Here is a 27,611-nt window from a genome sequence, read left to right as displayed (position 1 = left end):
TGTGTTGACTGTTCTGGAACTGGTGGGAATGACATTGTTTTCGATGTACCTGTATTTTGCTGTGAAAGCGTTTCCGCGTTTTCTTGTGTGATGATATGAGGCCAGGTATTTTTTCTGTGCCTCTTTTTTCTTTCTGTGTTTTCTATTTGTGCGTGTGCGTGTGTGTGTGTAGTTTCCCCTCGTTTTCACTTCAAGATGCTGAGGAGCAAAGGTCTGTTGAATCTATCCTCGGAGTGTGTGTGCTTTTATGTTTGTGTGAATGTCTATGCCTGAGTGTCTGTTTGAGAGAGGGAGAGCTGCGTTGAGACGCACCCAGGGTAATTCTTTCAGATGTTTTTCCTATTGATGTTGATGGTGATGATCGAGTTGTTAGGGCTGTTGTCCTCTCAGCTGATTTTCTTGTCATATCTGGCGGTTTTATTGGTTTCGCAAATGTAGGTGCAGTTGTTGCTGTTGTAGTTCTAATTGACGGTAATTTTATCTTTGTTGATGTTGATGTTGATGATGATGTTGATGATGATGATGATGATGTGATATATTGTCTGTGTTGTTGCTAATATTGAGAGTCGGTTGTTGGTTGCAGGTGGGGGGACAAAGATATTTTTGAGCATTTAATTAACTAAGATCCATAGAAGCAATACATACATACATACACACACACACACACACACAGATACAAGTTTTTTCATTCTCTCTCTGTTTATTTTCTCTTATTCCTTTCTGTTGAAGAGCGTAGGCTCGAAACGTAAAGGACTTTCTCACTTTCCTGAGAGTCAAACTAATACACCTGCTTGTTGTTCATACACCTGTCTTTATCTTTTGTTTTTCTGTATATATATATATATATATATATATATATATATATATATATATATATATATATATATATATGTATATGTATGTGTGTGTGTGTATATATATATATATATATATATATATATATATATATATATATATATATATATATATATATATGTATATATATAAACATAAATGCACACATAACATATATATAAGCTACATATGGAATATATAAATACATATAAAATATATAAGTATATATATAAATGCAAAAGATGGAGACACCCATCTGCTACCACGAAACTTTCAGTTACGTTGAGCTGAGTTTACTTGTTTTTATTTACTTACAACACTAACTCAATGTCGCCAGTAATTCTTCTTTGTTTGTCCACTCCCTCACTCTCCCTTTCTCTCTCTCACTCTGTGTATGTATATATGTATGTATATGCTTATATATACTCTTATACATACGTATATATACACTTATACATACATATATATACACTTATACATATATATATGTATATTTGCGCATCTGTGTATGTATATATGTGTGGGTACGTACACATGTATGTGTGCATATTTATGTGTATTTGTGTTCCTGCTTACACTGTAAAGCACAATTCTGATCGTTGCAGGATCTGACTTGAAATTTATTCTTACAAATTAAATACACTCATACATATGCATTATTCTTTTCTGTTTACAGGATTATCCTTCCATTCAACAAATTGCTAATGCATTGTCATTAAAGCAAGTGACAACAATATTTGCAGTGGCCAGTAAAGAATACATTCATCTTTACGAGAAACTAAGCCGTAAAATAGAATCCTCCTACGTCAGTGACTTCAACTCTGAAACATCAACAATTGCTGACATTATAACTGACAGCTATAAGGTTCCGCGATTTATTTTAATGCATTTTCTATGTTTAATTCGGTATACGGACAATGTTTGGTTAGCTGAAAGCTATCTCAACAATAAGACATGAATGTGGTGATGTGTGATTGTATTCACAAGATAATCCATTCTGTCCATTTCTGGTATGTGGACATACTAATGACTCAGGTAGAGAGATAGGCAGATAGATATATAATGGTTGATATATGAAAATAAAGGTGTGACTGCATAAATGATGAAATATAATGTATATGTTATGTAAAATTTATACGCAGTATTATGATATTAATAGCTTATTGGTGCTTTAATAATTTTGTTTTCATGATATACAGTACGACACCGTATATGTGCATATGTGTGTGTGTATGGGAGTGCGGGTCTATCTTTCTATCTAAAGATATGTACCTAATATACCGTTGGCTATTAAGGCAAATATGACTTAAGTTTAAGTATCCCACTTTTGTAATAGACAAGTAAAAAAAAAAAAACAAGTAAAAATATTGATCTAATTCAAACTAAAGTGGTTAAAGATATTTTATCACAAAATATAAACAGATAATTTATTCTATAAGCAAACTTTGAAAGCGCCGAATGTGGTTGGCATTTTGCAGACAAGAAAGTAAATTTCGGACGCAGTATAGCTGTGAGCAAAACGTTGCCAGAAAGGCCACCTGCTGGCAACTTTTTTTTCCGTCTTATAAGGGGATATGCCCTCTCTTTACTGTCACCACTCCTTCACTGCGTTCAAAATTTATTTTCTTGTCTGCAAAATACCAAATAATTTATATCTTTCATTTCATAAAACATTAACTGTGAACGGACCAAATTGATTAAAATTCATTTATTGAAATTGAGGATTTTATTCACTGTTTTCAGAATATTTCATCTTCTGTGACAATGGCTGTTTTAAATAAGGGCATCAATATTACCTTCCTTGTAAAGTGTGACGGGTAAGTCATCGTCTTTTCTATTCCTTTGTTACGCAACCTGTTCCTTTAACCCATTACCTCCCATAATTCTATTAACTGGAATTTTTTTAATGAAACTTTGATTTCTAGAATAAAACAGCCTTAGAAACACGCTGGAATGATTAAAATAACATTTCAAAATAACATTTTAAATAGAAATAAGCGAGATATTGGGTGAAAAATTAGTAAACTTCATTTGAATATCAGAGAAATATACCTAGTAGATATAATAAAAAGGTTAGATATGTGTAAATATTGACAGATAATTACGAAATTTGTAATTTTTAAGTGATCTCATACGAGATCACTAGTAGGTAATGGCTTAATGTATTGTAAACTATAAATACATGTTGCTAGATATACATATATTACATGTTTCATCCATATAAAATCTACATAATAAGGAGGCTCGTATATGTACGGCATGTGTATTTCAATAGGCAAATGACCTAATGACGTCAGTCTCCTCTCCAGATATACTTCACTGTTGTCACATCTAAGAGCAGGTCTTTGACAGGTCTTATCTTAATTGTGTTTTGCAATACGTACATTTTATTCACCAAGTCAATTTGAAATATCAGGCTTAGTCACCGACCAAGGGATAAGTTGTGATGGGTTACATGGTACCAGTATGCAGATAGAAACTGATATTACTTTTAAACTTATGTCAGGGTTGTTTAAAAGTGATAGCTGGTCGTCACGGTAGAGAGACAGACAACCGTCCAAAGAGTTGCTATTTCTTACCTGTCAAAACCATAATATTTTGTCTACAAGAAGGCAGCGAGCTGGCAGAATCCATCTTTACGTTCTGAGTTCAAATTCCGCCAAGGTCGACTTTTCCCTTCATCCTCCCGGGTCGATAAAATAACTAACTGTTGAACACTGGGGTCATGTCATTGGTTTGGCCCCCTCCTCCGAACTTGCTGACCTTGTACCAAAATTTGAAACCAATAGCTTTTCTACAAGGAAAGGAGTAATTCCTGAATACTCTTAAATCACGCAGTTAATTAATAACAATTCACGACTGAAAGCATCGGAAGATGTGTTGAACTAACATATATTCCGTTACCTAATGCTGTTGAGCTCAAATATAACTTCAAAGAACGGGTATTAAGTATATTGGCTTATCCAAAATATACTGCATAATACAAAATATATTCTAACTTTTGTGATGTTTAATAGTTAATTTATGATTGCTACTACAGAAGATATAAGTATTTCGTATCGTTTATACAATTCTATCACCGGTAATAAGATCTAAGTAATCTTAGTAATAATTCGAAGTTGAATAAAACTCTGCATATTCATTTCCAATAATTTGATTGGATATAATTTATATTATTTATATTTTACAAGTATACTTTTGAAAGTAGCTTACTATTTTATAGCAAATTCAGAATATATTTTTAAATATTTCAGTTTAAGATGCAATAAAGATTTATTTGCTCTTACTATGTACATACATATATGTATATATATATACACATACATATATTATGTATGTGTGTGTGTGCGTGTGCGTGTTTATACATACACACACATACATATAACAGTATGCTGACTCACTGCGTGTTTACCACTGAAGTGTTAGTTGAAAGAAGTTTAAGAACTCAACAACCTTATGTTCCCTATTTGAATCTGTAATATGATACTTATTATATAAAAAAGAGTGTTCTAAATTCTATGTTTAATCTTAAATAAAAGTTTACATATTGTCTTTCTTCCTACTAAAAACATGTAGAGATGAAAATTTTATCTCCTCAAATTTAATGATTGCTGCAAAATAATTCAGGTGATATATGTAAGAAAATATCTTTTACTGAAAGTATATGTATATGGTTTGCTATTCAAATATTGATCTAATAACGATGACTGGAATATTTATTCTTAATACGATTTATTATTGATCTAATATTTATCTGAAATTAACAATCGTTATGAAGAACCACATTAAACCTTGTTATCCTGTTTCACCACACACAGCTATAAGTCTGCTTCTTCATATTTACAAAATTTATGCTATTAAAAGATATAGAATTCTTAATATTCTGATAATATTCTCACAATACTTCTAATTTTTTTACTGTCTTTTTTAAAACCAAGTTTGAATTCAATAGAAAACTGTAACAGTCAATGACATTAAGTTTGTAGAAATGTGAAATAACTCAGGCAATTCTACGCAATATATAACTACATCATAGTAAATTCATCTTAAACATTCAAGTTTAGCTTCAAGAAATGTGTTGTGTGAAACGATATATTACTTGAAGTTAAACTCGCTTATATCCAGGTAGAGATTTTTTTTCCGAATTCATTCCAGCTTTAATTTAAAATAGTATTCAAATTTACCTGTATATTTTTCCAAATATGTTAAACTATGTTTTAAAACCTGAATCAACTATACGTACGTTTGACTGATATGGGTTTAAAACTTATTTGAACTCGTTTATTTATCTATTTTTTTGTTTCTGAGATGTAATAAACCTCTAGACAGTGTAATGCATTACACAGATGCGTCTTCAGTTCCATAATATATTATGAATAAGAGAGAATTATATTACATAATACACACACACATAGATGATATTAAATTCATTTGAAATTCAATTTATTTTTCCGGTTTCTGAAACATCTGACATTTATCGACATCTTTAAATTTTCTCCGTTTGATTAAAAACTCTGATGATCACGAATCTAAAAATTTTAATTTAATGAAACGCTTTGAAATTCCTTTATGACATCTCTGTCTACTGAAACTCCAACATTTCAGTTCACTTTCACCAGACTTTAATCAAATAAGTATAAAGAAAACACGCTTGCCAATATGATGCAAAACTTGCAATTTGTCAGAAAGTTCTTATTTATGATCGTGCATATAAATTTTATACTATTTAGTGTGTGACGTGCTAACAATTTGCTATCTAATGGAAGCAGCTAAAAATTTAAGATATAAATAATAAATGTATGAATATCCATAGAAAATCTCTCGTATTATTCATAATTATCTTGTTATTTAACTCCAAATCAGAGCTGATTATGTTGATGAAAGGCATTTCAGTCACGATCATTCTGTCTTCGTTTCACACATAATCTGTTTGTCCTCTCTTTTCATTATAAATATCCCTTGGAATCCATTATTCCATACACACTTTCTTATTTTAGGCGGTACTGTACGATTGAAACTATATTTTCTCTGTTACATCGTGCATGCCTAGCAACCACATAGAGGCTTTTTCACTGAAACATAATCACCTTCCAGTATTTACGGAAACCATACTAAACATAGGTACATTTATAGTAACGTAATTTTAACAAAGTACAATAAAAATCGAAACTATTAAAGAACACGAACTTTCTATGTCATGACTCATTTAGTTGAGAATTTGTAATACTATTAATACAGTACCAGGCTGAGTCAAAAGTTTTTTGTAATTTAAGCTTTAATTAAAATTTCAAACAGGCTACATATGTAAAGCGTTTATTCATCAAAATATATTCCATCATATTTTATTGTCTGTTATGATCGTTGTGCCAGAAACTCGATACCAGGCTTATAACATTTAGCAGCTTTCAAGGCAAAAATCTTCCTGCATCTGTTGTTGAATCTCTTTCCGTGCAGGAAATGAGCCATAGCTCATCAAAGGTGGTGATCTGATGGTACAAGGTTTGGACTATAGGCAGAGTGAGGTAGCACTTCCAACCAGTCAAGTTCCTCCAGTTTGTGCTCGGCAGTGTGTACTGGGGCATTATCATGCTGTAAGAGTGCGCGTCTTCGATTGACGCGTACTCCCACAGCTGGGGAGCGGGATTTCAAAGCATCATATAGTCACTGCAGTTGTTGATTATTTCGTTTAGCGCTCACAGAATGACCACGCAGGACAAAATGCAGCACTCTCTGGAAATTTCACCAAACACACAATAAATACCTTCTGTTCCAGCCGTCTTTGTTTGACAACAGGTTTTGTATCCCTGCCCGGTCGAAGCCACTGATTTCTCTTATTAGGATTAAGAAAGTGGATGCATTTTCATCTCCAGTAACATTCCGTTGCCCAAAATGGGCATCTCAATGTTTTGCCAGCTATTGTTTGTGTTGTGTCGACACTCCCAGGCAAAGAAGTAGGATCTCCCAAGACATATAAATCGAGGTAGCCTGGCCGTGGTAGGAGTGTTGAGTAGCAGTTGAGTAGCAGTTGTATAGCGGTTGAGTAGAGATCATCTGAAGGTACTAGATAGCAGTAGCGTTGAGACATAACAGTGGCGACGAGGATGAGATAGCTCACACAGCCACTGTGTAGTATTAAGACGTAACAGTTTGTAAATGTTGGCACGTCGTTGAGCCTGGTCATTGGCCACTTAATGACGAACCTTTTGACAGCGTCTGTTCAGAAGGCTGAATTTATGGAGGTGTTGGTCGAAAAAAAAAATTTTGATTCAACCTGGTATATAAATTCGCATAAAACACATTACCTTTTTTTTTTTTTTGCTACTTGGATGAAACTATTTGTGAATCAGACAATATCAATTTATAAACAATAAACAAACAAACAAACAAAAAAAAAAACAAACTAAAAATGTTTCCCGTTGAATTACATTATTCTACTAAATATTTCTAATTTTTCAAACTAAAGTATTGCAGAAGTTTATTATTTGAATAATGCAGAAAAGCCCACGCAAAATTTATTTTGTGAAAGTTCTGAGACGTGCTGCAATGTGACAATTCTGGCTGCATATGGAGTACAGCTTGAAGTTCATTTTAATTTTTATATCGATTTAGTATGTAAAATAATCATCAAAGTCTAAAATATTTCTTAATGGACAAATATATATATGTGCGCTTAAGAAATTTCCTTTGATGTTACATAATATCAGCTCCGAATCCACTGAGTGAGACATAGGCAAGTATCTTTTACATCAGCTTTAAAACGACAAAAGCATTGGGAGTTGAATTTGGTTAACGGAAAGTGTGTAGAGGTATGTAGGAGCGGATCCGACATCTGGTTTAAGATCATCACCTGACCTTTGGGTGCCTTTAACTAAGTCTCCTTTGTAACAAGGATTCGAACTTGCTATCCCTGGGACTATATAACCATGTCCTTCCACCCCGAATTTTCGAAGGAAATAAATAACCTCATTGACACTTAACTCTTTCACACTAAGTCATTACAAAAGTAAAGAAATCAGTACAGTTAATTTTTTCTTTCACATTATGATTTTGAATGTTTTCATGTATTATATTTCTTACAATTTATATTTCAGAAAGAAATGGACTGAGACGAAAACATGCGATGGAATTAAGCACAGTAGTGTGGTTAGTTGAATGTATATCGTAGATCATTCCTAATATACGTGTACACACATGCACGCACGCACGCACGCACGCACGCACGCACGCGACGGACGGACGGACGGACGTCTTTCAGTTTCCGTCTAATAATCTGCTCACAATGCTTTGGTCGGCCCGAGGCTATAGTACAAGGCACTTGCTCAAGGTGCCCTGCAGCGGGTATGAACCCTGGACCATGTGGTTGAGAAGCAAGCTTCTTACTACACAGCCACGTCTGCCTTTTTTTTTTTTTTTTTTTTTTTCAACCCACGTATATATAAAATGTATGAATTTTCTATAAGATATCATTTATGATGAATCCCTGACAGTGATGAAGTCGCTAGATAAATAGATTTTATACAAATCCTGGTTCCAAAACATCGATTCTTAAACTGCGATAAATACTTCACCACAAAGCTTTAATTATGAAACTTCTGTATCTGGTATGTATGTATGTATGTGTGTATGTATGTATGTATATATGTATGTATGTTATCAATCAGTTTCATTTCTGTATTTCTTATCAATAGAGAAAGAGCCGGACTCTAACATAGGTTCAAGGCGCCTTCATTGGAACTTTTATCAACATCATCTAGGTATTTGTGCATATGTGTGTGTGTGTGTGTGCAGTATTTGGTGTTAGTGTATGCGCAGATTTGTATGTTTGTTTTATGGATGTGTTTTTATGTATATATTTTCATGTCTAGGCGTATGCATATGTATTTATGCGCAGATTTGTGTGTTTGTTTTATGGATGCGTTTTTATGTATATATTTTCATGTCTAGATGCATGCATATGTATTTATGTGCTAAACTTTTGGAAAGTTTTACATATCTTATGTATGTATGTATGTATGTATGTATTATGTATGTATCTATGTGTGTATGTATTGACTGATTGATTAATGTAAGTTATTATTTTCCTTAGATTGAGTTTAAAGCCGTTTTAACTGCCGGGGATTGTTCTCAAAAGCAAAACCAGACAATCACAATTAATCCTAGTGGAGTTAAGGGTAAACTGGAGATACAAGTAGAATACATATGTGATTGTGATTGTGACAAGGTATGGCACATATTTCTATTATATTTACCAACTGTATTGTCTTTGCTAACTCATGTACAACAATTGTTACAATGCAGTAACAATATACTTACACGCGCGCGCACTCAAACTCAGACTCAGATACACACACGCACAAACACACTCATCCACACCCACCCACAAACACACACATAAATGCATACATACTCACACACACTCCCCCCATACACACAAACTCGCGCGCACACACACACACACACACACCCTCACCTACATCTACACACACACACACAAACACACCCTCACCTACATCCACACACGCACAACTGCACAGGCAATTGTACGAATCTTTCGACTTCAACTCTTGAATCACTTCTATAACTTTCTGCCGATTGAATTTAAAATTTGAAATATGTATGCATGTATATATATATATATATATATATATATATATATATATATATATATATAGGTTAGGGAAGCGGACTCGCGGTTTCGATTCTCAGACCGGGCGTTGTGAGTGTTTATTGAGCGAAAACACCTAAAGCTCCACGAGGCTCCGGCAGGGGATGGTGGCGAACCCTGCTGTACTCTTTCACCACAACTTTCTCTCACTCTTACTTCCTGTTTCTGTTGTGCCTGTAAGTCAAAGGGTCAGCCTTGTCACACTGTGTCACGCTGAATATCCCCGAGAACTACGTTAAGGGTACACGTGTCTGTGGAGTGCTCAGCCACTTGCACGTTAATTTCACGAGCAGGCTGTTACGTTGATCGGATCAACTGGAACCCTCGACGCCGTAAACGGCGGAGTGCCAACAACAACACACACACATATATATATGTGAGTGGTGGGACTGAGCCCTGAACTATGTGGTTAGTAAGCAAGCTTCTTACTACACAGTTACGTCTGCGCCTATCATTGAGAGTGACTTCGAAGTTTCGACCATTTAAACCATCGTCGGACTGCAATGCATTAAAGTTAATCTTGGCTTTATATGATCTGTTGGTTTAAAATTTTCTTTGGGTGTGTGGATTTGAGTGGAGTAGTAAATAAGTTTTAGGGTGGGCTGTCATGAAATGGTATTTTAAAGAAAATTCTATTAAATTCGGGTTTATGTTATTGTTTAGAATTTATTCATGTATGTAGAACTACATTAGGAGGTGTGTATATTTAGGTGTTTTTCCTATGGAGAGCATGTAAGAATGTCGAGGCTTACTTCCCGTGTTTGGTCAATATATCAAGACTTATGTTGCTATTTGTGATTCTGGTAGGAAGGTTATCTCCCCTTAGCTTGTTATCACATGAAAGGTCAACAGTGCAAAGACCAGTACTTTAAAAATAAATACTTAGTAATTGGGTGTTAACTTTTTTGAATGGAATTATTTATCCGTTGACAAAAGAACGTAAGTGGTTGGTATATTTTAGCTTTTCAGTTCTTTTATTTGATCAAGACTGAACTACGAGATAGCTACGAGAATCAATTATATAAACTACAGTGATACGATACAAGCTCCTAACCTTTCCCCTTGTAGCTACGCACGTTACCGCTCCTTAGATATCTATATCAAGTGAGAAAGAGAAATACAGAAAGTAAGAAAGACAAGGAGAGCGTAGAGAGTGAGAAAGAGAAAATATAAAAATAGGGAAGAAAATGCGTTAAAATCTTCATGATAAAACTTTATATCTGTAATTTAATGTTTTATGCAATCCAGTGATTTCACTCTTTTTCAAAGATATTCATGACTCCTATTAATTGTGCTACAAGTTCATGATTCTATAAGAATCTCTTCATGAAAATGTTATATATTCATAATTTCACAAATATATATTGAAAGTAACATGTAAGTTATTAAAAAATTGTTACTAAAGATAAAAGGGGAGGTAATAAGCAGAATATTAATTTTTTTTCACTTGATAATATCGGTAGTTATATATGAAATTAAAAATAATTAATTAGAAATAAAATTATTTAAAATTGATTAAGAATATATAATTTTTATATGAATTTATTGAATGTGCATAGTTGAACCCCATTGAAATTAAGATAATTGATGCTAAGCTGGTCAGCAATTTGTTTACATTTATCCCTCGCCATATCGCGGTTCACCTATCGCGTCCTCAGTACATCGTGGATTTTTCTGACTAATATATGTAAATTTATATCGCGTACTCCTCAGTATATCGCGGGTGTCTGCGGTTGATAGATATTTATATTTTTTTTAGATTCTAATCATATATGCGGTAAAATAGGCATTATCACGCCTAAAAGTTGATAAATTAATAAATAAAAGTACAGTACAGTACTGCACTGTATAATACATTAATTAAAATATATTAAAAGAAAATACGTAGTGTACTGTAGATGAGTAAACAAAAAATCGCACATACTGTATGGAAAACGAAGCTCGCGAGGCGAGTGTATGTAATAGTTTTGCATTTGAAATAAAATAAATATATACAAATTATAAAAATGATGAAAAAATATATACAGTACAGTACTGTTTTTACTTCGCGAATTTTCGCCTATCGCGTTAGGCTTTGGAACGTTACACCCGCGATAGTCGAGGGATTACTGTATATCCTATATATTACACCTAATGAGAGTTAAGATTTGATAACTGAATAAAAATTTACCTAATTAATCAAAAGCTGAATATGGTGCCTACGTAGTCCAAGTATGACTTCCACAAATAACCGCCCCTTCACATGGGTTTACAACTTCTGAAATATAATGGCAATTGTTTTCAATATACACTTCTCTAATTCGTTGGAGCTTCGTCCAACAGAGGTGCTGCAAAGTTTTTTTGCCTCATCTGCTAGAAATAACAGCCCACATCTTCATCAATCCCATAGCAAAATACAGAAAAATTCAAGGATGTCCCAAGATTTACCAAAGGCCATTCACCAAAGACTGGCTGATATAAATGAACATGATAATCGTGATATCTTCTATTTACAGATATTTAACAGTTCTCAATGCAATGACAGAGGAACAGAAAAGTGTGGTGATTGTATTTGTAACGCAGGCTTTACTGGAAGTGTTTGTGAATGTACAGAAGAAGAGAGATTGAATGCCGGAAACAGTACAGAGAAATGCAAAATGTATATAAATATATTTCGTGACCATTATTGGTAGTTTTTTCTTTAACTCGCTTTTCCGAAATACTGACCTTAAAAAATTTTTTTCAGCAATATATATTACTAAATGTATAATTTGAAATATAAATTATATATATATATATATATATATATATATATATATATATATATATATATATATATATATATATATATATATATATATATATATATATATATATATATATATATATATGTATATATATATATGTATATATATATATATATATATATATATATATATATATATATATATATATATATATATATATATATATATATGTATATATATCAGTATTACAAAATCACGATGTTGTCAAGACTATCGGATGTTGTTATGTATCGTTGGTCCCAATGCATTTTGCATCGCTTTAACTTTCGTATGATGCCACCCTGCTGGCTTAGGGTTCAAATGCTACCGAGGTCGACTTTGCCTTTCATCCTTACTGGGTCGATAAATTAAGTACCAGTTGTACACTGAGATCGATCTAATTGACTGGTCCCCTCCCCAAAAATTTCGGGCCTTGCGCCTAGAGTAGAACAGAATATTTAACACATGGATAACAACAGCGGAGTTTGTAGTAACCGAGGAAAAGTGTCTGTGTAATCGGAAAACTTCCAATCAAATGAATCAATTGCATATCATAATTTATACCATATATCCAGTAAGGTTAGAAGATTGACAGATTCGGTGGAATGTTGGAAAATATGCTCTGATATAGCCGCATCTAATTTGCCTTTCATCAATCATAGAAAAATAAAACCAGTCAAATACTGAAGTCGATTTAATGGTGTGTACACTAATGGTCACCAAAACCACCACATATACTTTTTACTTCCAACTAAACACAGACCATCCGTTTTGTTGAATTTAATTGATGTAAATAAACCAATATTATTTTATTTCAAATTATAATCTCCAAATTATCTTCGCAACCCTTTCTTTATTTTAACACAGGGATAAGAACAGCGAAATTTGTAGTAACCGAGGAAAATGTACTTGTGGCAAGTGTCTGTGTAATGGGAAATCATCCAACCAAATGAATTTCTACCGGGGAAAATTTTGTGAGTGCGATGACTTCTCCTGCCCACTTTTCAACCGGAGATTGTGTGGAGGTAACTCATAAGAATGTTGTTTGCCTAACTTTGTCCGACTGCTTTTTCTGTATATCTTTAATACACAAATAATTTCAAACAATTTCACTGATGCCAAGCTGTAACGGCCTTTCCCTTTCTGTTGGATAACATCGGTGGCATGGAGAGGGGAGGCTGGTATGCACAGATGTCTACTGGTCTTCCATAAACAACTTTGCCCGGACTTGTACCTCGTGTCCTATATATATTATCCAAAATGAAGTAGATTGACACGTTTATTTTTTGAACCTGTGGAAGACACACGTGATGTCGAATTATCGTTCACTTGATAACAATGGCACTGTTCTATTTTTGCTTCTATATCTTCTGGAGGAGTTAACTCAGTCCTATATATATTATTATTATTAAATTCAAATTACGACAAACGTAAACAACCAACGAAGTTTGCTTTTAGAAGCGTTGAGATGTCTTAGAAAGTTAAAGAAATGATTTTAAATTCTCAATCGCAGAATAATGCTAATAATATAGCCTCAACAGGATAAACTACCCCTATTTTGAAGAAAAAAGTGTTGGAGGTTAGCTAACCGCCAACCCTTTTTTCTGCAAAATAGGAGTAGTTTATCCTGTTCAGGCTATATTATTAGCATTATCCTGCGATTGAGAATTTAAAATCACTTCTTTAACATTATTATTATTATTTGCTGTTATTATTATTATTATTATCATTATTATTATTAAGACGGTAAGATAGCAGAATCGTTAGCACGCTGGACGAAATGCTTAGCTGAATTTCGCCTGTCGCTACGTTTTGAGTTCAACTTCCGCCGATGTCAACTTTGCCTTTCAACCTTTTGGGGTCGATAAAATAAGTACCAGGGAAACACTGGGGTCGATGCAATCGACTAGACCCCCTCCCCCAAAATTTCAGGCCTTATGCTTACAGCAGAAAGGATTATTATTGTTTTACTTCTCAGAACGTTCGGTCTCGATTGTTCTGGTAGATTCTGTGAGAGCGGACAGCAGTCTCCTATCAGAGGTCTCACAAGGTTGCTTTTTGCTCATTAGGAGCTTTGATTTTTCGTTCTTAATTATCGTGAGAGACATTCAACATTCAAGTATCAGTCTCAAAATGTTAGCCGTCCCCAAGAGAACAGTTTTTTGGGGCTTGCTCTACTCTCATGTCAATTCCGATTTCTTTGACATATTTCTCGAATTTGGCTGTTAGTGCTCCGCGTGCCCCTACAACTACTGGAATGACAATCACTCTCCACATAGTTCACATTCTTGCGATTTCATCTTTTAGTAGTCTGTACTTTTCAATATTTTCTAGTTCTTTGTCACTTATTCGTGCATCTCTGGGTATTGCAATAGCTACGATCTTGGTTTCCGTTTTTCCTTCATCTACCATAACAATATCTGGTCTCCTACCTCGATTTGGGAGTCACATTGGATTGTAAAATCCCGCAGTATCCTATGTTCCTTATTTTCGGTGACTCGTTCTGGTTCATGTTCGTACCATTTCCGTGCACTGTTCAGGCCGTACTTTTCACATAGCCTGCAGTGGACGAACTTAGCCACGTTATCGTGCCTCCTTTTGTAGTGCTTTAGGGTCAGCTTGCTACACTCACTCACAATATGTGAGCTTGTTTTGTTTCTGCTGCCACACATCCAACAAAGGGGCGATTCGCTACTCTGATCTATTTGGAACTTGGTAATTGGTTCCCAGAGCTTGTTCCTGGGTGCTGCATATCAATGCCTCAGTGCATCTTTTCAGATCACTTTTTCTTAGCCATCCCCAAGTGTTTGTCTTGTCTTTTCCTTCGATTGCCCATGCAGTGGTTTCATTTTCCAGTTGTTTACTCGTTTTTCTTTATCTTGTTTCTTAAATGTTTGTGGGTTCATCACATTTTTGATAGGTATTATATTGTTATTTCTAACTGCGACAAGTTTACTTCCCATATTTAACTTGGTTTTTCTGAGATATTCTCGCCTGAAGCTTTCCTTCATTTCACTTTCCGTGATATTTATATCCATTAGTCTCAATATCCTTGATTTTCTCGCCGTTGGGTAGTTGTACACCATCAGACGACACTACTTTTCCTCTTTGTATTATAAGCATACAACAATTTTAGTCCCAAATTCCATTCCGATATCCTTACTGAATATCTGCAATATTGAAACTAGGTCATTTATTTCACGTTCGGTCTTTCTAAAGATCTTTAAATCATCCATGTGTGACAGATGATTTAATTTTCCTCCATTTTATAGGTGTTCTCCGATGCCACTTTCCGTAATATCTGTGTGAGGGGTATCATACAGATCACGAACAGCAATGATGAAATATGCCTCTCTTGATGTTAACCGTCGCCCAACATTTTCCCCATGAAATTAACTCTGTATTCCAGTTTTTCTTTGATCTCCTAATAAAATTTGATATGTTATCAGACAACTTTACCAGCTCAAGACTTTAAAATCCAAGAATGAGGGACTATATCATACGCTTTCTTATAATCGAGCCACTGCCTGTTATTATTATTATTATTATTATTATTATTATTATTATTATTATTATTTCTGTTATTCTCTTCCGTTTCACTTTCTCGCTTAAAGAAATCGGTTATGTTCAAACGTAGCGAGGGATGGGCTTTCTCTAGTTTAAAATTTCCATGACAAGCCATACGTTTCGATGGCTCCAACACCGCCCCTAAGTACCTTTTATATACTAAGATATCTGATGGAAAATGATAATGAGTTTGAAACATGATAATAAAATGTTTTAATGATTCGTGACATTCACGAAAACGGATTAGTGATACTCTTCATCTGATAATATTTCTCATTTAATTCAATAAACATCATTCTTTTTTACTTTAAGATTTCTCACTCCAGATAAATTCCAAAAATTTACGTAAGAAATGCTGTATCAAAAAGGAAAAAAACCCAATAAAAGCCAGATTTAATATTTAGTTTTTGTTGTTTCACAACCTTCTGAATTGCATATATGTCTAGAATCAATTTAGTACCAGCCATATAATGCAGTTAGCTAAATCTGTATTTTTGTGCAGTTATGAGAATTTGGATATTTTCCTATCATAAATTGCTTTACAAATTATTTAAGATATGTACATTTTATAATTGATATTCATCTAATCGTCAATTCTTTGATATGTGAGAGTTCATGTAACCTGTATAATTTCTCTTTTAACATCAACAGAGCTTAACCATAACAATTGTATTATCCATAACAATTGTATCTTTTTCTCCCCTAACATTTAATGTATTTATGAAATATGTTGCTCTGTAAATACAGGATAGTTCAATTGAAGATGTATGAAATGCTAACGTAAGAACTAACACAGAGATTTAAAGAAAAGTCATAAACTTAACAGTTTTTTTTTATATAATTAGGACCTTCGCGGGGTTCATGCGTCTGTGGAAAATGTGTCTGCACATCCAATTATACCGGAGATGACTGCAGCTGCCCAATAACAAACGACTCCTGCTTAGGTGAAAACAATGTGAGTTATACAATTAAGATATCCATTTTCTTTCAGCTTCTGCAAACTTCACATTGTAAATTCGTTCAAAAATGCGTTTTAGAGACAGCTCTAATACGCTTACACACACAACACACACATACAAACACTCTCACATACATATGTTTGTGTGTGTGTGTGTGTGTGTGTGTGTGTGTGTGTGTGTGTGTGTGTGTATGTATGAACTATATATGTATGTGTGGCTACGAGGTAAAATTATTGCTTCCCAATTACTTGGTTTTAGGTTCAGTCCCACTGCATGACCTTTGGGCAAGTGTCTTTTACTACAGCTTTGTGAACTATGAATGGATTTGGTAGACGGAAAATGAAAGATGGCCGTTGTGTATATACATGCATACATACATATATATATATATATATATATATATATATATATATATATATATATATATATATATATATATATATATATATATATATATAAGGTTATGAAGGGTATTGGATTCAACCAAACTCAAAGATACAGGTAATAGCGAGTAAGTGCTGTATACCGACTAGTTTTGCCCTTTTCGTTGTATAAATATGGATGGGGAATATAACATAGGTCGTGTATTAGCGTGTGTATGTATAAAGAGAGAAAAGGATAAAGATACCAATGGCAAAGTTAGAAATATATTTTATGGATAAAGTCTTACACCTGTTTCAGGGAAAATCCAATGTATCCCTTCATCGGAGACGGTAATAGTAGAGGAATGGATTATTACATCTATAAGAGGAGAGTTGTAGTAAGAAGTGTGTGTATATAAGAGTGTGTAGAGTCCTTGACAAGACATCTTACATGCTAAAAAGGGAAGTTAAACCCAAACCACGAAAAAAATGTAATTCTTAAGGCACTAGAGGGAATAAAAATTAGTTAATCCTATACTCGATATTTTTCTCTCTCTTTGACTTTCTCTTCTTCACCTTTCACTCAAGTATAGGATCAACTAATTTTTTATTCACTCTAGTGCCTATTAGTAGCGTGCCTTACGAACTCCTTCTTTTCGAGGTTTGAGTTTAACTGCCCTCCTTAGCATGTAAGAAGTCTTGTCAAGCGTCTTCTCTCCGTGTATAAATCTTTATACATTCTTACATATAAAAAATATCTTATGTCTTATGAGTTTTATTAAGCATGCGAACCACTGAAAATAGATTATTTAAATTTTTTACCCTCATACTTATATATATATATTTGTGTGTGTGTGTGTGTGTGTGTGTGTGTGTGTGTGTGTGTGTGTGTGTGTGTGTGTATTATAAGGGTGGCTTAATCGCAATTTTACAACCGATTTATGAAATCAGCGTGTGATTTCCATGGTAGTCGTATAAACTGACAAGGCGAGTTGAGTTCAACCCTTGGCGCTGGATGAGAGTCACTGATGTCCATCAATAAAAATGTGAAATCACTGTGATTTGCCTATGCCCGGATGCTGTAGGTAGCTTGCTTCCTTTATCAGCCATTAAGATAAGTGCTTTCTTGTGACTGAATTGTTTTAACTCCTATTTCTCGCAATACTGGTGCTGACTAGCGTTCTTATTTACTTTAGTGATGTATACATTTTTGCCTTTCAGTAGAAACATTTTTCTACTATATGTACAAAGCCTGGAATTCTGGGGGAGGAGGTTGTCGATTAGATCGACCCCAGTACGCAACTGGTATTTAATTTATCGCCCCTGAAAGGATGAAAGGCAAAGTCAACCTTGGCGGATTTTGAACTCAGAACAGAGCGACGGGCGAAATATCGCAAAGCATTTCGTCCAGCGTGTTAACAATCCTGTCGGCACGCCGCCTTCTTTCGGTTGGAAAATTGCGAATTTTTCCCTTTCGGGAATAAAACGAAGGGAGAGAAGGGAATAAGTAAAATCCCTAACTCCACCACATCTCTTAAATATAACATTAAAAGTAATTAGATAAGTAAATAGATGGATAGGTATTTTTAAGGACTAAATAACTAAGGGGTTTATTAATTAAGTGACTTAATATAATATATATAGATGTATATATATAATATATATAATATATATATCATATATATAGATGTATATATATATAATATATATATATATATAATATAATATATATATATATATATATATATATATATATATATATATATATATATATATATATATATATATAATATATATATAGATGTATATATATATATAATATAATATATATATTCTGTTGTGTCTCCGGAGTCATTTTCTTATCGTGCCTTAAAATTTAACACACTCACCGTTAAAATTTCGACTTATTATTTTTATTTTCCTAAAATTTTGTTGCGTCTTGCAACCTTTTCAATAGTTTTGACTCCAAAAACGAAATATAATATATATATATATATATATATATATATATATATATATATATATATATATATATATATATATATATAATATATATACATGTATATATATATATATATATATATATATATATATATATATATACATGTACATATATATTATATATAATATATATAGATGTATATATATATATAATATATATATATAGATGTATATATATATATAATATATATAGATGTATATATATAATATATATAGATGTATATATATATATGTATAATATATATAGATGTATATATACATATATATAAATATATATATATATATATATATATATATGTATAATATATATAATATATATAGATGTATATATATATATATATATATATATATGTATAATATGTATAATATATATAGATGTATATATATACATATATATATATATATATGTATAATATGTATAATATATATAGATGTATATATATATATATATATATATATATGTATAATATGTATAATATGTATAATATATATAGATGTATATATACATATATATATATATATATATATATATATATATATATATATATATATATATATATATATATATATATATATATATATATATATATATATATATATATATATATATATGTATAATATATATAGATGTATATATAAATATATATATATATACATTACCTACATCGACATTGAGGAGGAGGATGTGATAGCTGCCATAAATGAAATGAGCTCAAATTCGGCAACTGGCCCCGATGGTTTCCCAGCTGTCCTCTTAAAGTCGCGTAAACAAGAATTAGCAGGACCACTCCGGATACTATTCCAGAGTTTCCTTGCAAATGGTAAACTTCCCAAAAAGCTGAAGGAAGGCACCATATGTCCTATCCATAAAGGTGGAAGCAGAGCAGAGGCTGGGAACTACAGGCCCATCTCTCTGACTTCACGTATTAGCAAAGTCATGGAACGAATTGTCAGAAGGAGATTGATTGCGTTCCTAGAAGAAAATGACTTGCTGAATGAGACCCAGCATGGTTTCCGTCCAGGTAGAAGCTGCCTCACGCAGCTCTTGCAGCATTATGACTGGGTCCTGAAGCAGCTACTTGACCACTCAAATGTTGATGTGATATATCTCGACTTTATAAAAGCCTTTGACAAAGTTGATCATGGCTTGATATGTCACAAGCTGCGAAACCTTGGCATAGCTGGTAAATTAGGAGAGTGGCTGCATGACTTCCTGAATGATAGAAGTCAGACAGTTGCAGCCAATGGAGAACTATCTAGGGAAACACAAATATTGAGCGGTGTTCCACAAGGAACTGTTCTGGGGCCACTACTGTTCATAGTGGCCCTTCTGGACATGCCCACGGTCACTCGGAGAGCCACTGTCACTAGCTATGCTGAGGACACAAAGATATCTCAGGCAATAAAGAATCCTGATGATATTGTAAGCCTGCAGAATGACCTAAGTGCAATATATGAGTGGGCAGAGCAAAATAATATGCAGTTCAATGCAAAGAAATTTCAAGTACTGCGCTACAAGACCACAAGTACCTCCCAACTGGCATACACAGGGCCTGGAGGTACTGCAATCCCAAAACCACAAACAGTAAGAGATCTGGGCATCAACATGTGTAGTGATGCATCATTTCACATGCACATTGTCAAGATGACAGCAAAGTGCAGACAACTGGCAGGGTGGATACTGAGGACATTCCGTACAAGGGATCGAAAAGTCATGTTGACTCTGTGGAAGACATTTGTTCTGAGCCGCCTAGACTATTGCTCTCAGTTGTGGTCACCACATAGTGTTAAGCGGACAGCAGAACTCGAGGCAATTCAGCGGCACTATACAAAAAAGATCGCCACAGTTCAACAGATGAACTACAGGGAGCGACTGAAGGCACTAGGTCTCTACTCCCTGGAGCGCAGGCGGGAGAGATATGTAATAATATACATATGGAAAATACTGGAAGGACTGGTGCCAAACTTTGGTATCAAGTGCTACAGGAATGCCCGCACGGGTCGCCACTGCATGGTGCCAAAGGTACCGTCCACTGCATCTCATATAAGAACGAGATACTGCAGCAGCCTCGGTTTCAGAGGACCTCAGCTCTTCAATGCCCTGCCAAAACATTTGAGAGACATGCAGGACATGGATGCGGAGGTCTTCAAGACAAAACTTGACGCTTTCCTCTCCACGATATCAGACGAACCAATGGCTCGTAATGAGACGCAGTTTAGGGCAGCTATGTCAAATTCTCTTATACACCAGATGTGCCATCAAAACTCTTGATTGGACCATGTCAGGTTGGGGAGAAGAGCCATGCAAGGAACGTGAAAATCACGGTGGTGCACCAGCATGACCACAGCCACTTGGCTGAAACATAAATAAATAAATAAATAAATAAAATATATATGTATATATATATATGTGTGTATATATATATATATATATATATATATATATATATATATATATATATATATATATATATATATATAGAGAGAGAGAGAGAGAGAGAGAGAGAGAGAGAGAGAGATGCATATATATATATATATATATATTTTTTTTTTTTTAAGTTTCAGCTTAGAGCTGCGGCCATGCTGATGCACCACCGTGTTGCTACACTGTTATTACAGGGAGTCTCTTACAATATGTGGCACTTGGTGAAGAATGGAGTTTGATTTAGCAACCCTCATTTGCACCTCCTGCCGCGAGGTAGGTTCATCTGGGACTCTCGATAGGAAGAGGTCCAGCTTTGATTTAAAAACTCCTACATCGACTTTGTGCAGATTCCTCAGGCTCTTTGGGAGAATATTAAAAAGCTGTGGACCCCTGAATCCCAAGCTGTTGCAGTAACTGAACCTGAAGCGCGATGGCATTGCTGGGATCTTTGGCACTATGCAGTGTCGTCCCGTTCTGGCATTGGTGTAGCTTTCAATGCCAAAATTTGGCACAATTCCTTCCAGGATCTTCCAGATGTATATTACTGCATACCTCTCCCGCCTTCTCTCCAGGGAGTAGAGTCTTAGCTGTTTCAGCCTTTCCCAGTAGCTGAGCAGTTGCAAAGAGACAATCTTCTTTGTGAATCTCCTCTGGATTGCTTCAAGGTCTGCTGTTAATTTCAGACTGGTGGGTGACCACAGCTGTGAGCAGTAATCCAGGCGGCTGAGGACGAATGTCCTCCAGAGGATCATCATGGTTTCCTTATCTCTGGTTCTGAATGTTCTCAGGATCCATCCAGCCAATCGTCTGCACTTTGTTGCCATTCTGGTAATGTGCACTTCGAAAGAGGTATCATCACTCATGTCGATACCCAGGTCTCTCACTGATTTAGGTTCTGGGATTGAAATTCCCTGTGGACTAGTGTACTCTGTAAGTTTATATATATCTACCATTTTACAAATCTTTGTCATTTTTCATTGACAGGCAATATGTAATAATCGCGGAAACTGTTCATGCGGTGTGTGTACCTGTGATTCTACCTCTGGTTACACGGGTCTGACATGTGAAAATCCTTCAGTAAGTCACTTGTATATTTTTACTCTTGCGTCAGTAAAATTTTTGAGTTTAACATTTCCATGTTCAAATTGTATTAAATCATCTAAATTTATTCTCTACCATTCATTGACACTATCCAGTTACATGTGCCATAATTGCAACTAAATCTCATTCAAATCACATTCTTCTTTTTTGAATTAAGATCATTCGCTCCTAAACTACAAGCATTTTAAGTTTAAGAGTAGTCTTTCAGGCTAACCAAATGTTCGCTGCACTCGTATTAAAAATATAATGGCAGATATGTTATCTTCAGTTTTCTTTAAATTTGATTTTGATTCCCTTGTGTGTTTTTAATACATTTAGTGAACAATTCTATCCATTAAAGCTAATTATTCCACATTAGTATCATTAGTGTCAATTAGTATTCATTAATATCATTAATGACAATTACTCTTCATCTGCGACATTATTATGAGGGTTATGTTTTTTAATAGGCTATCTTTGTTTTATTATTAGTGTCATTATCTCGTCATAGAAGATTTGGTATTTAAATTTCTCCTGAGACTCAGTCTTAGCAACAGCGTTTATTAATCTCCTACGCCCTCATTTAACTGCAGTAAAAGTTTATATGTAAAAAATAGATCCTTTTAATGCAATAATAGTCAAAAAACATAGTAAGTAAGGCGGGAAATAAAACGCATCAAGAAATCAACTCACTGAACAAACAAATGAACAAAGGCATTGCAGTCGTGGCCATCCAATCGAAAATAGTCTTTCTAAGGCCATACTATTCAATATGTTGTTTCCTTCGATGTTTTCAACTGGTAGGATAAGATTTGAGGGAAATTCATTTGGTATTTATAAACAGGTCGGAGTATCCTCTACCTTGTAACTCCGCCTGCTGAATATTGTGGTCAAATCACACTCAAAATAATATCTCACTTTTATTTTAAGAATGATATGACATATCAGATAATATAGTCTGGAGCCGATAATAAAAGATAATCAAGCCTAGAACTTATTTTTTTATCATAGTTCTATTTGATCAGTCCTGCACTGCGTTTAAATAAGAATAAAGCCATGATTGTTGCTTTTTGTTCCTTCTTGAGCCAAGCCTGACTCATAAAGGCCGGTTTCGCGGTTTCATTGCAATATAGGTTCCCCACCTGGATGAGACGCCAGTCCGTCGCAGGTGAGCTGCTAGACGCAGGAGGGAAGAGTGAATGAATGTTGTGGCGAAAGAGTCAGCAGAAGTTCGCCATTACCTTCTGCCGGAGCCGCGTGATGCTTAGGTGTTTCATTCATAAACACACACATCGCACTGTCTGAGATTCGAACCCGCGATCCCTCGACCGCGAGTCTGCTGCTCTAAGCACTCGGCCATGTACCGCCACTAAAACAATGATTGGTAAAGAGAAAAACTACACTTTCTCTCTTTGTATATATCTGGGGTGTTTTTTTAAAAATTTTATTCTTATTATGTAAAATCAGCTTCACGTAATGTTAGTGTGGTTATTGTGTTGAAGATTGGGTTGTTTCTATAGATTTTTTAAAATATCGTCTGTTTGGAAATCCAGTGTTCTGAGTTCTAGCCACACCAAATTAAACTAATATTTGTAGCGAATGCATACCTGAACATTCAGTTATATACTTTTTGTAATAATATTCTGACCCTATATAACTGCAAAATGGTGTAGCGTAGTTTTCAGGGTGTTTGTATCAATAACATAAGGTCTTATGTTCGATTTTTGGTGTACTATGTTTCCTTCAGCAAGGCGCTTCATTTATCGTTGCTGCACTTACTCTGTTGAAACTGAATACCAGCTTAGGGCTGCTGGAGCACTTTCTCTCTCCAATTCTCCCATCCTCGATATTCTGCTGGGTGAAAGTGTGTGAGCGCCGAGACAGTGTTAATGTCTACCTGCAACAATATATGCACCTAAAACTATTAGCGAAAATATGGTGCATTCTACCTGATTATACTTACGAGTTTATGATTGTTCTGTTTTATATATAATCTCTTCAGAAAACCACTGTAATATTTTCAACATTCTATATTTAATGTAACTCGGCGCAAGCCCTCTTCACTTTAGATGTAATGTCGCGATGTTACACTCAGCAGATAAGTCTTCTACATCTACCATAACCAAACGAAGATATAAAACAATCATCTACAAAGCGTTCAGGCCAAAAGAGAGGAAACCCTCATGCGGTCATTTAATTCGCTTCTATTAACATCGAAATCACGCTTCAGTCACATCCTGTTATCATAAAATGGAAAAGAGAAATGGATATTTAGAATGATATAGTCCTGAAACATAAATGAGATAATCACAACTTTTGCATAAATCTACTCAGAAATGAGTTGTGGGTCAGCAACATCAATATGTACAGCAAATTCATTTGAAGATAAGCAAAATGGGGAGGCTGCAACATATAATGTATTTTAAGAAGAATAACCGACTTGGAATGAAAACTTGAGTCACTGATGCTGTGTCACATGAAGTGTCATTGAAATGATTGCAAAACGCTGATTGTATAATATTATGTCCATCATATTGTAATGGTTTAATAGCAGCAAGTCTATTTAGTAACGACATGTGAGACGTAATAATTGGAGACATATACGCTAAAGTATAGTGATTTTTTTTTTTACCTAACGTTGATTAGTGCTGTAACATGAATAAAAATATGAAGGACTGTGTCGTAAGGAATTACAGCATAACTAATGAATGTGCTGTTGTATGAGGTTGCTGCTCTAGAATGGTTTCATAATTGTTGGTTGGATAGGGATAGATTCCATCAGTTTCACATCCTACTAGTTTCCAGATGTACTCAACAATTCAATGAAATAGTTTAACCTTTCCGAAATATAGATTGAAATGTTTTGATGGATCTTAATATGTCGCCTAAAATAAGTTTCTTTTTTCGTATCACGGGATTTCTGAATTAATTCTTATTAATCTTTTAATCAAATTCTTTACAGATATGTTTGAATAAGTGTCCAGTCAATTTGGATTGTATGTTGTGTGCAAAATCCAAAAATGTATCAATGTGTTACACCGAGTGCAAAGATATGCAATTCGAAGAAGTTGACTCTTTAGACAAAGGTATTTCTTACAATTAATTAATTCTGCCATCGGAAAAATATAAAGCAAAGCATATTGTAAAATGATTTCAAAATCATACGTCTAATGATTGAACTGTCGCAATTTCGAATTAGCTTGATGTTATCGGTTTCGAATATTATCTCCATATAAAGCGGCGAGCTCGCAGAATCGCGAGCACACCGGGCAAAATGTTTAGCAGTAGTTTGTCTGATAAAATAAGTACCAGTTGAACATTGGAGTCGATGTAATCGACTTAATCACTCCCTCGAAATTGCTGGCCTCGTGCCAAAATTTGAAACCAATATTACCTTCTGCTTATCATATTCAATCTAAGGATTTCATTCTGGGGGTTGTATGTTTGACAGTCAAACTGTATAGTTTTAACGTAATTACTGACGTGTACAAGGCAAGCAATATGAATATTACAATGATACAAACAGTTTTTAACTTATATCAAATTAAAGGATTTATGAAGTACATTTCAGTGGAAATTTTAGGTTACTTAAAATACCTTAGGGTGGGCACTTACATAATTGCAAACATTTCATGACTATCGAACGAAGATAAACGGCCAAACATCGTAGTATTAGAGGATAATATTGTCCTGGGTACGTATTGTTTGGTGAAATGTTTCATTATTCTTTTAACTACGCCAAGGGACATGGGAGCTCAGCAAGAACGAGAAGGCTTCTGTGTGTTTATTTGACCTGCTAGGAATATTAGTTAAAAGACCCTCAAGGTGAGCCCCTACCAAATGAAAAAAAAAACAGTTATATATTATTGTCATCAATGGTACACAATACTGCAACGAAAACGGAGTGATTATGGCTTGATTATCTCTTTGATAATAGATCCGGATTAGGCCTGAACTAAAGCTGAACAGTAACAGCAACAACCGTAAAATTATTTAAATTCATATTATCTGGAATTGGGTATTTTGTCATATTTTTAAAACGTTCTTCCTTTGTATTCCAAGTCAATAATTTTTATTAAGATTATTTTTTTTCTTTCTTGTTACCGGTGCAATTTCACGGGCTTAGTTTTTCATTTGCTCCCCTAAGTATAGCGGACAACAAATTGTTTCTGCACTAAACAATATGTAACTATATAATTTTGTCTCTATTCGATTTTTTTCCAAACACAGTGACTGGTGAACTATGCAAGCTCATGAATAAGCTGTGTGTCATAGAATACAAATGTGTGAACGAAAACGGAAAGGAGTTTCTGAAAATTCGTAAAAAGGACAGTACGTATTTGGTAAACCTTATAACTCTTATGGTCGAATAGTAACCATAGTAGATTTCGTCTTCGGGGATTGTATATCGGCTATTTAGCATCATGGAACTCATGGCTCAGCAAACTATACTCTTCAGAGTACTCGAACTTAGGCAAGCTATGTTGACATTTGACACTTCATGTAGCAACCAATGACAGATCTTCTACATGGGGTTCGGGTGGCTGTGAGGTAAGAAGATTGCTTCCTAACCAGATAATTCCGTGTTCAGTCCTTCTGCGTGGCACCTTAGGAGAGTGTATTCTACTATAACCTCAGGCCAACCAAAGCCTCGTGAGTGGATTTGGTATACGGAAACTTAAAGAAGCCTGTCTTGTATGTCTACACACACACATATATATATATGTGTGTGTTTGTGTGTGTGTGTGTGTGTGTGTGTGTGTGTGTGTGTGTGTGTGTGTGTGTGTGTGTGTGTGACCACCGCTTGACAACCGGTATTAGTGTGTTTACGCCGTTATAATTCGTGGTTCGGCAAAATGAGATCAATAGCAAAAGTACCAGGTTTTAGAAAACGAAGATAAGTAGTGGGGGCGATTCATTCAGTTAAGATTCTTCAAGGCGGTGCCTCAGCAT

The 27,611-nt window shown here is 34.4% G+C and overlaps 1 protein-coding gene across 2 annotated transcripts in view; it reads left to right on the top strand.

The window, feature by feature from the left end:
• The window catches only part of LOC106875684 (integrin beta-1), a 74,338-nt gene that overhangs the window by 41,319 nt on the left and 5,408 nt on the right, over positions 1-27,611 (top strand). For both annotated transcript variants that reach the window (XM_089359163.1, XM_089359158.1), the window contains 10 exons: positions 1,511-1,699; positions 2,578-2,651; positions 7,926-7,977; positions 8,921-9,055; positions 11,995-12,137; positions 13,132-13,289; positions 16,677-16,786; positions 22,563-22,655; positions 25,621-25,744; positions 26,889-26,990. In XM_089359163.1, the coding sequence (XP_089215289.1) occupies positions 1,511-1,699; positions 2,578-2,651; positions 7,926-7,977; positions 8,921-9,055; positions 11,995-12,137; positions 13,132-13,289; positions 16,677-16,786; positions 22,563-22,655; positions 25,621-25,744; positions 26,889-26,990 (1,180 nt within the window). The remainder of the gene's footprint in view (positions 1-1,510; positions 1,700-2,577; positions 2,652-7,925; positions 7,978-8,920; positions 9,056-11,994; positions 12,138-13,131; positions 13,290-16,676; positions 16,787-22,562; positions 22,656-25,620; positions 25,745-26,888; positions 26,991-27,611) is intronic.

This window comes from Octopus bimaculoides, chromosome 1 (genome assembly GCF_046866305.1).
Source record: "Octopus bimaculoides isolate indiv1 chromosome 1, ASM4686630v1, whole genome shotgun sequence".
NCBI lineage: Eukaryota > Metazoa > Mollusca > Cephalopoda > Octopoda > Octopodidae > Octopus > Octopus bimaculoides.
This window is presented reverse-complemented; position numbering and strand designations above follow the sequence as displayed.